A 12,872-nucleotide genomic window follows, 5' to 3' on the forward strand; every position below is an offset into this window, starting at 1 on the left:
AATCACATGTGGCCTCCCAAGTGGCCTCAGCCTGCCCAGCGGCTACATCTAGCCTGCACTACCACAGCTGGACCCACGAAATACTGGGAAATGAAAAGATACTTAATCTTATTATGAATTTTAAAATGTAGCAAAAATATTTCAAGTTAAAGAGTGTGTCAAATATATACTTTCTTTTCCTTTTAGAATGCAGCTATTTTTCTTTTATTGTGCAGTCCATTTTATAGGCCTTTGCGTTGTGCAAAGCATGTGTCCCCATCTGGATTTCTCTGCACAGTTCAGGTGGGAGTTAGATTACACAATAAGAAGGAAAGGCCTGCCAGCGAGCATCTGTAGACCTTTCAGCCCCTGCTTCCTGCCCTGGACCAGCACATGCAAAAAGGAGATGAGAAAGAACCCTCTTAGGACCTTTCTTCTGCTTTCTTCCTGGTCTTGAAGCTCCCTACTACCTCATGTCATGTTTTTAAATGATTTAATGAACAATAATTTCTAACTAATTAGTTGCAGAGTTTAAACTAAATCTAATTGGACTAAAATCGCTACAGAAAAAAAAAATCAATTGTACAAATTAAGAAGTACTTAAATAGTATTTCCCAAATAGCAGATCAAGATGTTAAATAAAACGATGCATGTTACGTAAATTTTTTGCACGATATACCTAATGGCTAAGAGCAGTGCAGAGAATAAAGCATGGCAAAGTTTGACTTGTTTATTGGAAAAACAGAAAGTCCATACTCGATGTTGGAGCTTTTGAAGGATCAGTAAAATCAATAAATGTCTAGCCATGCTAACTAAGAAAGCGAGAAGACAGAAATTGCCCATATCCAGAATGAAATAGGGGTTATTACTACTAATCTGTGAATATTAAAAGACTAGGGACCAGCAGATGGTGTGATGGTTATGTTGCCGAACTCTCACGGAGTCAACTGTGGTTCAAGTCTCAGACCCAGTGGCTTAAAACACACACTGGGCATGTATGTGTGCATGCATGCCCAAAGTCCTGAGAGAACGGAAGAAAAAGGATTGTGGCATGGCCATCCCCCTGGGTGGGAGGGTGCTGATTTCTCACTTTCTGTCTCTCTAATGAGTGCATGCACCTATAGCAAAAAATCTCTCTCTCTAAAAAAAAGAGAATAAAGAGTTCTATGGGCAACTGTATGCTGACATATTTTTTGTTTAATTGCCAGAGGACATGGGTGCTCACCAGAGAGAGACAATAGAGACCAAGGGGAAAGAGGGAGAAAGTGCCCCCACGAGGGCATCACCATGCCAGAATCCGTTCTCCTCCATTTCTCCATCCTTCAGGGTTTGGCACACACACATACACAGCATGTTTTTCAAGCTGCCAGAGTCGGGATATGAACTGTAGTTGCCCAGTCATGTGGAATCTGGCTTCCTTAACCGTTAGACTGCGGACTCAGCCCCAGATTTGATCATTAGACAAATGGACAAATATAAAAGACATAAACTACCAAAACGCACACAAGGAGAGACCATCCAAGTATCTGAAACAAAATGAATCACTGACTATTGACCTTCCGTAAAAGACAGCACCTGTGCCAGATATGGTCAGTAGCTAGCAAGGCGGGGGTGGGGGGGAACAGGTTCAAGTGCAATTATGCTACTCTGTGGGGAAAATTCCTAAAACATTCACTTTCTAAGTAGCATTTTCTCTGGTGACACACTTCTTTACATCTTCATTAGACATTTGTAACCAAGTATTTTCTAGTTTTGCCATCTCCCCTTGTCTTCCAGCTCAGTATCTTTTTGTAAACTTACCTTACTCATGATTGAGAGCACATGTTGAACATGACAGAGAGAGAGAGGGGAGAAGCCTCGACAAGGTCTGGCCATGTCCTGATCCGTTTCCCTAACCACCAGTACATCGAGTACACCCAGTGTGTTTTGAGTCAACTGGGCTAGGGATCCAACCCCGTGGAGGGTCATGTGACTTTCAAGACTGCAGTGTGGCATGTTACAACTCTGCCCCGGAGGCTGGCCCAGCTCAGTGTGCTGCTGTACCCTAATTACTTCCTTTTCTAAGGAATCATATTTCCTGCGGGTACCCATTGTTTGTCCTTGACAGGGACCATTTTGTGCTGGAGAAATTTGAAATCCCAGCAAATGTCAAAACTTATAAATATATGTTTGAAGACTTTAAACTAGAACAATTAGCTAATTTTTAGACAGAAGAAAAAAGGGTATTCCTCTGATACCCATGGTACAACCAGAAAAAAAAAAATTAACACAGCAGGAAACAACCAATTAAAAGTTGAAAGGAATGCATAATATAGCCACAAAGATATAGAATCTTTATTAATTAGGAAACTGCACTCTTGATAATGCAAATCATATAAAGGGCTCACAGAAAATGAGAATTATGAAAAGAGTATGCATAGATTTCAAAACATTTTGCACCAAAACAAACTTGTGTTTTAATTCCATTTTTCCATTAGTATTTGAAGTCCCCTCATAACTTCATATTTCATTAAAAGCCCATGAAAATACCTTAAGATATGCCAATTAGGATGCCTACTTAGAAGAATAACAACTGATAATACATTTTTCCAGATATTATCATTCAGAAAAACAAGGCAACATATTTAAAATTGATAGTAATTGTTAGGTATGATTACAGTTTTGAAGCCATCTCTCTTTCTTTAATGATAATGTTCTCATCAGAATGGAGTCGTTTTGATTTTGATTCTCAGGAAAACGCTAAGTGTGCTCATTTGATGTTTACCATGTTGGAGAGGGCTGACAGCAGTTCATAAAGGGACACAGCTTCTCAGACCGTCCAAACACACAAGAAGAAGGGCTCTTAAGTGGGCGAAGTGGAGGCCCAGCCTTGCTCCTGAGTGGTGGACACTGCTGCTTAGCAGGCTGGGGCCACAGGAGAAGCTTCCACTCTATCTCCGACCTACCCTGAAAAACTGGGCATGGTAGCACACACCTGTGGTCCTAGCTACTCGGGATGTTGAACAAGAGGATCACGACAAAAGAAGATCCTGTCTGAAAATAAAGAACTACATATACACAAAATGAATAGATTTGTGGAGAGCAGCCAACGGCATAATGGTTATATTGCTGGACTCAATATAACTGCATATAATCGATTGCAGTTCAAGTCCCAGACCTAGCACCTGAAACTCATGCCAGGCATGTGTGCATGCGTGTCTAAGATCCTGAGAGGAGAATGGAAGAGAAGAGATTGTGGCATGGCTGTCCCCCTGTGGGGTTGAGGGGGGTGATTTCTTACTTTCTGTCTCTGTCTTGTCTGTCTTTCTCTCTGGTGAGCGTATGCACCCTATAGCAAAAATCTCTCTTAAAAATAAATAAATAAATAGATCTGTGATATGTCCACTTTTGTGGAGTTGTGAGATATTTTGACTGTTTAGAAATCCCTTTGGACTATATTTTCCATACATTACTTCAGTTTGTACCTCCTTTAGAAGGGCAGACAGCTTAAATCATGGAGAAGGGGAAGATGAACAATGGCTTGAGATTTGAAATTGAAACAGCATTCCTATTTTGTCATCACTCCTCTGCCAATGTTCCTTCTTGTATGTCTGTTTCTGATGGACAAGGACTTGGGTTTTTTCCTCCCGCCATAGCCTTTCTTCCTCTGCACACCTGACTCTCAAGGACACCCTGCTTGTTGGGGTGATCACCACCCGCAGCTGTGTGCACACCCAGGGTTAGATGTTCCTGCCTGCTCTATATAGTCTAGGTGGTGAACAGGAGAATTTGCTCTCTTATTTGAGTCCTTAAATGAGCTAGTTTTCATTTTTATCGAAGAGTTGTAAAATAGAGTTGTCATTGTAAAGCAAAATTAAAGTAAAATAATGCTCAACCACTACAGGGTACTGTTCACGAAAAGGACATTTCGGATGTTAACGAGAAAGCCAATTAAATCATGTATTGTTAAGGAGCCCCCTCCCCAATCAGCTGAATCTGAAACAAGTCTTCTCTAATATAGGTGGGAACAATAATGGGGTGTGATTAGTAATTGCCCCTTAATAAATGAGAAAATGTATATGTCAAATATACTTCCCGGAGCATTTCTGTGGAGGGTTACTCTAAACCAGCCTCATTCGCAATAGATCCGTTGGCATGGTGTTTAGTCGGCCATTAGCAGTGCATAGGAAGTAGTGGTCATCGGCGGGGTCGCAATGTGTTTTCTGTGCAAAAATGTGTCATGACTTTTCCCACGACCCAATAAATCCATTTATTGTCACTTTAGATTTTAAGGAAATTAGAATATTTTAAGTAGTATATTGGGGGAGGGGGAACCCTACCAAGCAGATCTTCTTTCCATATATCTCTCATGACCATTGCCTAGCTCTCTTTCAGAAGATTAAACTCCTCGTGGTAAAACTCCTAATCTCTATTTTGATTAAAAAAAATCAATTGTTATGACTTACCACAGTAAAACATTTTAATTACAGAAAAATCATCTTAATGAAATCTCCTGAAATCAATTTCATTTGACTCCAGGAGCCGCAGGACCCCTGTTGAATACACTGCTTAACCTGAGGAGACGAGCCCTACGACTTTCCACTTTTGTTGTGGTTTCTCTTACATCCTCTACCAGATATACTTCTGTTGTGAGAGAGAGGTCCTATTTTTCTATATACATCTTCTCTGCTTTTTTAATTGCCAGAGGGCACATGTGCTGATCAGAGACAGAGAGATACAGAGAGAGAGAGAGGGAGAGCAAGAAAGCACCCCCAAATGGGGCATGGCCCTACTGCAATTCCTTCTCCATTTCCCCATCCATGCCAAGCATGGTTTTCAAGCCATAGGGGCCCTGACCTCAGAGCATGGTTGGCCACGTGGGACCTGACTCCTTAACCTCTAGGCACAAGGCCACCCAGCATCTTCATAGCACAGGGTAGCTGTCTAGTCAGGCAATATGGGAGGAAGAAAGTTCAGTTCCTTGACCTAGTTAAGCTTAAGATTGTTTCTACAGCCTTTAAATTTTCCTGAGCAATATTATAAGAGGTCCTTTAACCTCTTCATGAGATTAAGTGAAATGAATATTTAAACCTGAAGAACTTTTAAATATTCAGAGCTACTAGTCATATATTTAATGACTTATTATAAACTCCAGATGTTTGAGTGATAGTTTTCTAGAAGAATTTGGAAGATATTTCTGTGATAGTGAAGGCTTTCGATATTTGTCCCACAAATGAATTTAAAGAGCTAAATTTTCTTTCGTTTTGTTATACTAATAAGCAATTTTTTATTTTTTATTTTAGTTTTTCTTATTAGGCATGTGTATTCACCAGCAAGATACAGAGAAAGTGAGAAATCACCCCCCAGAAATGGCCTGCCACAACCCCTTCTCCTTCACTGTCCTTTCAGGATTTGGGGCATGTACACATATATATGCACCTGGTGTGTTTTTCAAGCCTCTGGATATGGGACTCAAACTGCAAAGTCGCTCATGTGGGATCCAGCCACCTTAACCACCATGCCATCACTGGCCAAAGCAATAACTTTTCTGTTGAAATGATTGTTGGGACCAGCAGACGACGTCATGGTTACATCGCGGGACTCCCTCGTGGCCAACTGCCATCCCAGTCCTGGACCCAGCAGCTTAAAACTCATACCGCATGCCTGTGCATGCATGCCCAAAATCCTCAGAAGTGAATGGGGGAGAAGGGACTGCAGTGTGGCTATTCCCCCAGGGGGGGTGATTTCTCAGTTTCTGTCTCTCTGTCTCTTCAGCAAGCACACATGCCCTTAAGCAAAAACCTCTCTCCCTCAAAAAAAAGAAATGATTGTCTAATGTTTCTCTTTTGTGGAAAGCCCTGAATTCTTATGAAAGTTTAATTCTGTTGGTACGCCACGCACACTAGACTGTAGTGTAGCAGTCACTTCGAACAATTTGTTCACAAGAAGCTTTTGATGAATACGTGGAACAAATAGTCCTTAAGTATTAGGTCATTAAACTCTACCTCTCCCAGGGTTTTTTATTGTAATCAATTCAATTCAGGTTCTATCATTTCAATTAACTCTAATCCATTCAAACACTGTTTTTAGAAACGGCCTGTAATTAATTGGAATTTTCTTCATAAGATTAATAACAAACACCTAACTTATAATGAATGGTTGTACCTTTTAAAATTCTAAAGTATTATGTAAAGATGATTATAGATATTTACCCCCAAAAAAGAGGACTTTATTATGAAGGGAGGAAGGATTTAGTACTTTGCTTTTAATATTATTTTAGCATGTGCTTTAATTAAAATAACTAAGTTGGGGGGGGTCTGGTGGCATAGTGGGTAAGGTGCTAGACTCCCACATAGCTGACCATGGTTTGAGTCATGGACCTGGGGGCTTGCTTCCTCATTTCCCTTTTTTCTCTTTGTCTCTTTCTGATGAGCACACGTGCCCTGTAGCAAATTCAAGAATGATAAGAATAATAAATAAAATCATTTTTAATAAAATCAATTGAGTCTAAAATTATACATTTCATTTTGTGGTTTCTAAGTACTAAGGATGTAAAAACCATTTAAGTGCTAGAGTCCAAGTGTTATGAATCCGCAAAGCCTTCTTTCGTATTTTCTAAGAGATGTGATAAGAGGACGCACAGTAGATACTGAGCTCCTGCCTCTCGTTTCTGTCTTTCAAGACTTTCCTGCCGGCCCAGTGAGTGTCCATGTCTATTGCGATGGTGTCATTCAGGCCACGGCAGAGATTAAATATTACCCAGGAGCGAGGTCCGTGGAATGCCCATGTGGAATGGCGACCCCAGGAGCGGGTTTGTGCCAGGTAAGCGGACCTTTCCACGAAGTTAATCATACTGCAAGGTAAAGAGCTAGTGTGCAACAAGAAGGTTCATGCTTCGGTGTAAAGTCTGCATGCTAATTGAGTAAGAATGCGTGTCTCATCAATAAGAAGAGCAGAGGGCCGCCTCTGGCGCAGCGATGCAGACAGACTTCTCTCCTCGGGGCAAGTTGTCCCAGATCATGCCAGCGGAGACAGCTTAGTCGTTACACACAGGTCTTGTGATGGCCCCTTTTAAAGCCTTTGCAGAGCAGATAACGAAAAGGGAGAGTGAGCCAGCAGATGGTGTGGTGGTGGAAGCACTGGCTGGACTCCCACGTGGCCCACCAGGGTTTGAGTTCCAGACTTGGCAGTTTGTTCTCATTTTTCCTCTCCCTGTCTCTTTCCTGTGAGCCTTTGCTTGGGAACTCCTCTCCCTGTCTCTTTCCTGTGAGCCTTATAGCAAAGTAAATAATAATAATAATAATAAAATAAATAAATAAATAAATAATTTTTAAAAAGAGAGAAGGGGTTAAAGAGAAATCTTAAGGAATGAATTTCCTCTTTATTCAGATCCAGACAATGCAAAATAAAATAAACATCCGATCACTTATCTGATGCTTTGAGTCTCAGGAGTCAGAGAAAACCAAGATCCTACCAAAAAGGATCATGTGGAATTAATCTCATGTGGACACGTTAATAATCTCATGCTGTTTTTGTGGGGACTTTTCCAAACTCAGAGTGTGTTTTATTAGTTTTGTTTGACGTTGTTATTGGATAGTAAAAACCATCGTTTAAATTAGGGATGTGAGGATTCTTCTAAAGACTAAAATTTCCTGAGATCTTTACAAAGAGGTATCTTCTATTCTAGCTCGAGGTCGTCTCTCTAGTGAACAGAGTATTTACTGAGCAATGCTGATTTCACAGGGCATTTCTGGTCTCCTCAAAGGCCCTGTTCCCTGTACAGGCTTGCCTTCATGATATTTAAATGTAACAATTACATTTGGATTACTCAAGCCAGTATTTTAATTTCTACATTTTTGTTTTGTTTCCTGACTTCTTTATTTTTTAAAAAGAATTACTTTATTTAACTTTATTTATTTTATGTATTTATTTTCATTTGAGCAGAGAGGGACAATGTGAGACAGAAAGAGAGAAGAGATGGAAAGTGAGAAAGCAAGCCACCAGGTCTAGGACTCGAACTGCAATTGCTCATGTGGGAGTCCAGTGCCCTTAATCATCAACCTGCTGACCCCTCTTTTCACTTTTTAATTTTAAAAAGTGTTTATTTAATTGATTTATTGCTGTTATTATTTTAATTTTCTACAGGGCACACACACTTACTTAATCAGAGAGAAAGAGAGAGAGAAAGAGAGGGAGAGAGAGAGAGAGAGAAAGTGAGAAAGCAAGTCACCAGATCCAAAACTTTCAACTCCAGTCTGACATGTGGGAGTCTAGTGCCTAAGCCACTGTGCCATCTGCTGGCCCCACCAGATGTTTGCTTGTTTGTTTGTTTTACATTTTTGCTATAAAGCACATGTACTCACCAGAGAGACAGAGAAAGGTAGAAAGCAAGAAATTACCTCTCAGAGGGGATGGCCACGCCACAATTTCTTTTCCTCCATTCTACTCTCAGGACCCTGGTCATACACTCACATGTGCCTGGTGTGAGTTTCAAGCCTCCAGGTCCAGGGCTCAAACCATGTTGGCCATGTGGGAGTCCAGCAACATGACTGTCATGCCATCTGCTGATCCCCTGACCCACTTTTAATGGAGAGAAAACTTACTTATATGGAGCTTCTAATCTTTATGTACTTATTCCATCAAATTTTCAGAGTGAAATAAATGTCTCCTTTTTTTATAACTACTTGATTATTAGGATTGCCTTGTTTTCTGGGGGCAGGGGAGCAATGATGTGTGGAAGAGAATAGAAGTGAAAAAAGTAGTAGTTGACTTGAATAATGTGTGCTCCAAATCTATCATTAAATATCCTGTATTATTTCTTTTTAAAATTTATTTGTTTAAGAGAGATTTTTGCTATAGGGCATGTGCACTCACCAGAAAGACAGAAAGAGATAGAAAGTGAGAAATCACCCCCCAGGGGGATGGCCATGCTGCAATCCCTTCTCCTCCGTTCTCCTCTTGGGATCTTAGGCACGCATGCACACACACACCCAAGGTGAATTTCAAGCCACCAGGTCTGGGACTCGAACCACAGTCAACTATGTGGGAGTCCAGCAACATAACCATTACACCATCTGCTGATCCTTCCTGTAAGATCTCTAACAAAACTATCAATGACAGTAAGGTTGACAGGTTGTCAGGAAGCCTTACATGTTTAAACTAGTTTAGCATTGGAGACTTTGTTACTGATTTTGTGTAACATATTTTCTGTTAGAGTTGTCCTTTGTGAATGACTTGGTTCAGAACAATGGACAGAGTCAAAATGTCTTAGAAAAGGACAGAGAGTGAGATAGCCTTTATCTACTTGGGGAGTCTGAGAACACCAGACAAAATGTCCACATTGTAGCTGCAAAGCATGAACAAGAGTAATGAAACAGAGCATTTCATTGCCTTGTGACATGCTTGCTTTATTTCTTGTTTAAAAATTCCATTCATAACAAAAAGATTAATAAAGATCATATTTAGCTTTGCCAGTATTTTGTCAATATAGAGGTAAAGTAGTCCCCACACATAGTTTTCTGTTGGTGATTTTTGGTTTTGTTTTGTTTGTTTGTTTGTTTCTCTTGGAGGGGGAACCTTTGTGTATATACAGCATTAAATGTAGTAAATTAAATGTAGTTTTTAGAATGCTTACAGTATGCAAGTCACCATTTTTTCTACTGCTTGAAGAGAGTAAAAATCCCTCTTTGCACCGTTTTTTTAGGTAACTAGAAAATGCTCTGTTGCATTTCTACCCTCAGTGTAAGAGGGGAGAGCTCAGTAAGTGTTTAGGCCAAATATCAGAATTCCTCCCCGTCACCAGGCTGCGGGGGCCCTAGACGAGGGAGAATGCTGGGTGGCCACAGCCTGATTCAGGTGGCAAGGAAAGAAGGGACATGATCAGGTGGCATTTCTGCAATCTGGTGTAGGCAGAGGCCTTGCCGCTGCCCTCAGAGGGTCTGGAAGGGCTGTGGGATTAGATCGCGCACATTCTGAGACTGACGCTTCCGGCCACACAAGCCAGACGATCATGGGTGGCATTTTCAGGGTCTTGAACTAGCTGAGACCTGGAATCCAACTAGGCCTGCCAGTACCCAGACCACGCATGTCTTCCCCCTGTGAACTTACTCAGGTGGCAGAAGGCAGGCCCCGCCTTCAGTGAGCAAGGAGTCTCAGCGGCATCTCCTTGGTGTGTTTTTGGGTGGTTTAGCCTCATGGGAGGTGACCCAGCCCACACTGGGCTTCTCAAGGGCACTTGGTTTTTCCTCTTGACATTCTGCTTTGCTCCCACATAGATTATATTTAAAGAATTGTGTCAAGAGCTGTGTTCTCCCTTTTCAGTATACAACACTCCAGTAATTGTCTCTCTTATGGGCTGCTCTGCCACTTAATTGGGGAATTTGAATATTTCGCAAATGGTTCACTGAACATCTCTATTCAAAGCACAGCCTACGTTGTAATTCTGTTCACCATAGTTACTGGGACTTGTAAGAACAGAGACCAGCAGATTTGAATTTTGTTTTTCTTTTAATATCCTACCTATTGAGCTGAAATGGTATATTATAAGAACTCTCCTGGGTTTTCTAGTAAATTTCAATGGCAGATGTGACTTCAGGAATCTGGAAACTTAGTAACAAGACTCTTCCTATAATCATCTAAAAGCTATTGGGCATGTAATAACATAAACATGGTGTGAATCTGTGAAAATAATAATGAGAGATCTGCGAGTTCTACTTTTCAGTAATCCTGGAGTTGGTAATAAGAGACTTTCTGTTATCATTTAAAAGCTATTGGCTTGTAACAAAATGGCCGTCCTGTGAATTAGAGGAGAGAGGATAGTAAGAGTCGGGTTTTGTTATTTTACTTCTTGATGATGTCCATTAGGTTTTAGAACACTTTACCTGAACTAGCTTCATAATCTAAGTACTTCCTAAATAATTTCATCTTTTTTTTGAGGTAGATATTAAATCCCAACACATAGCCTTATAAAGGTGCAACTTCCAGAGCACCACTTAAAACTGTGAATTTAAGAGAAATTCAAATAAAATAAAAATCCAAAGCTCAATTTAGGATAATTAGAATTCAAGTACTAGTGTTAGAAATACTAGAAATTCCTATTTAACCGAGATAATTAAAACCTTTGAGACTTTCATCCTATTTACAAAAGAGCCTTGGGGTAACAGTAAAAGTTAACTTTGTATGGGAACAACTGGATACAACATAAAAACAAAATTAGGCCAAGATGCTGAAAGAATATAGCAAATACCAATTCAAGCAGTAGGATTCTGTTCCTTTAACACATGATTCATCATTATATTTATTAGTAGTAAAAGGTATCTTTGTGTTCCACATATGTATCATTTTATAGATTTCACTTTATACCTATTGAAACAGTTTCAACTTCAGGTTGGGTACACTTCATTTCTGCTTTTACTCAATTGTATGTATTATTCAGTCTTTGCCTGCAAATAGTTAATTACAGCATGAAGATTAGTGGGCTTGGGGTGAGAAAAGGTAGAGACTTAAATCTAATATCCAGGAGGAGGAATTTCTCAGTGGCTTCTCTGTGATAACTACCTTAAAGTACCTAAAAGGTTAATTTCTTCATTGTGTTAAAGCTTAGGTGTTAACAGTTATCTTCTCTAAAGAATTCTTCAAAAGGTTCTTCCAGCTGAGCTATACTGGGAAAACCCAAGCTTTTTAGTTTTATTTGTTTGTTTGTTTGGGTCCTTATCTCCTTCCACTCCCCTTTTTATCAGTTTCTGTAGATAGGGTTACAAATGCATCCAGACCTTAAGCTTCAGCCTAACACCAGGCTGATCTAAGACACTCCTTCTGCTATGAACTTTCTGTGGTTCATGGAATAGGAATGTTCAGACTCCTTTTTTTTTTTTTTTTTAAGAAATATTTTATTTAACTTTATTTATAATGATTATTTTCCAGTTTGATCAGAGAGTGAGATAGGGTGAGAAAGCAAGTCCCCAAGTCTGGGACTTGAACCTCAGTCAGCCATGTGGAAGTCCAGAGCCTTTAACCACCAAGCTGCCACCTGCTAGCCCCTAGACTCCTTTTAAAGATGCACAGGCTGTGGGGTCTTCGATATTTTCTAGAATCAGCTCCTGTCACAACATCCTGTCCATGTCCTCATAACTATTATATTTCTATATCTATAGAATATTCATACCTATGGATATTTCACTAGCAGATACTATAGAATATTCATACCTATGGATATTTCACTTATTTAAATAGCAGATAAAAAAAGGCAATCAGAATGTTCCCACTTTTTAAAGCAGTAAATATTAGCTGTGTCTTACGTACCAGGAACTAACTAGGTACACAAAGACAAAAATCACAACATCCATGCCTTTGGAAGGGGCAGTCAGGGGAAATAGGACACAGAGTCCTGAGGGAGTGGCAAGAACACGGCAGTCACGGGGTGAGGAGGATGTGGAGGGTGCTGTGGCAGGTCCCCTTACCGCTCTCTGGTCACAGTGATGGCATTGTGTGAGCTGTCCACACCATGGTATTTAGATATAAGAAATTAGTATTTGCTGGAATTTTTTTACACATTTATTCATTTACATCACTAAATAATTCTGTCAGTTAAATATTATATAGGACCATAGCTCCTGAGTCCTGGAGCAGACTTTCAGACAGGTTTTTCAGATCCCAAAACATGCTTTCTTCATGTTATTGCATTTTACATTATTCTTATATTTATTTGTGCATCTGTAGACACAAACATTGCAATTCCAAGACATGATTCATTCAAAACGAAAAACTAAACGAAGGAGAATGTCTCTTTTATCTTAGACCCTATTTACTTACATTTTTTTTTTCAAATTAACTACTTGGAATTGAATATTCATAAGTAAAAAAAAGTCTTTGCATAATTCTCGAAAATATTTCCTTTGCTCTTTAACCTGTCACTT

General features: G+C 39.9%; 1 protein-coding gene across 1 annotated transcript in view; it reads left to right on the forward strand.

Annotated features, from left to right (window-relative positions):
• Positions 1-12,872, forward strand: part of BANK1 (B cell scaffold protein with ankyrin repeats 1) — a 235,995-nt gene that overhangs the window by 39,498 nt on the left and 183,625 nt on the right. Inside the window, exon 7 of the mRNA XM_027772930.1 lies at positions 6,641-6,780. Within this exon, the coding sequence (XP_027628731.1) occupies positions 6,641-6,780 (140 nt within the window). The remainder of the gene's footprint in view (positions 1-6,640; positions 6,781-12,872) is intronic.

The sequence above is a fragment of the Tupaia chinensis genome, unplaced genomic scaffold (assembly GCF_000334495.1).
Source record: "Tupaia chinensis unplaced genomic scaffold, TupChi_1.0 Scaffold000315_1, whole genome shotgun sequence".
In the NCBI taxonomy this organism is placed as follows: Eukaryota; Metazoa; Chordata; class Mammalia; order Scandentia; family Tupaiidae; genus Tupaia; species Tupaia belangeri.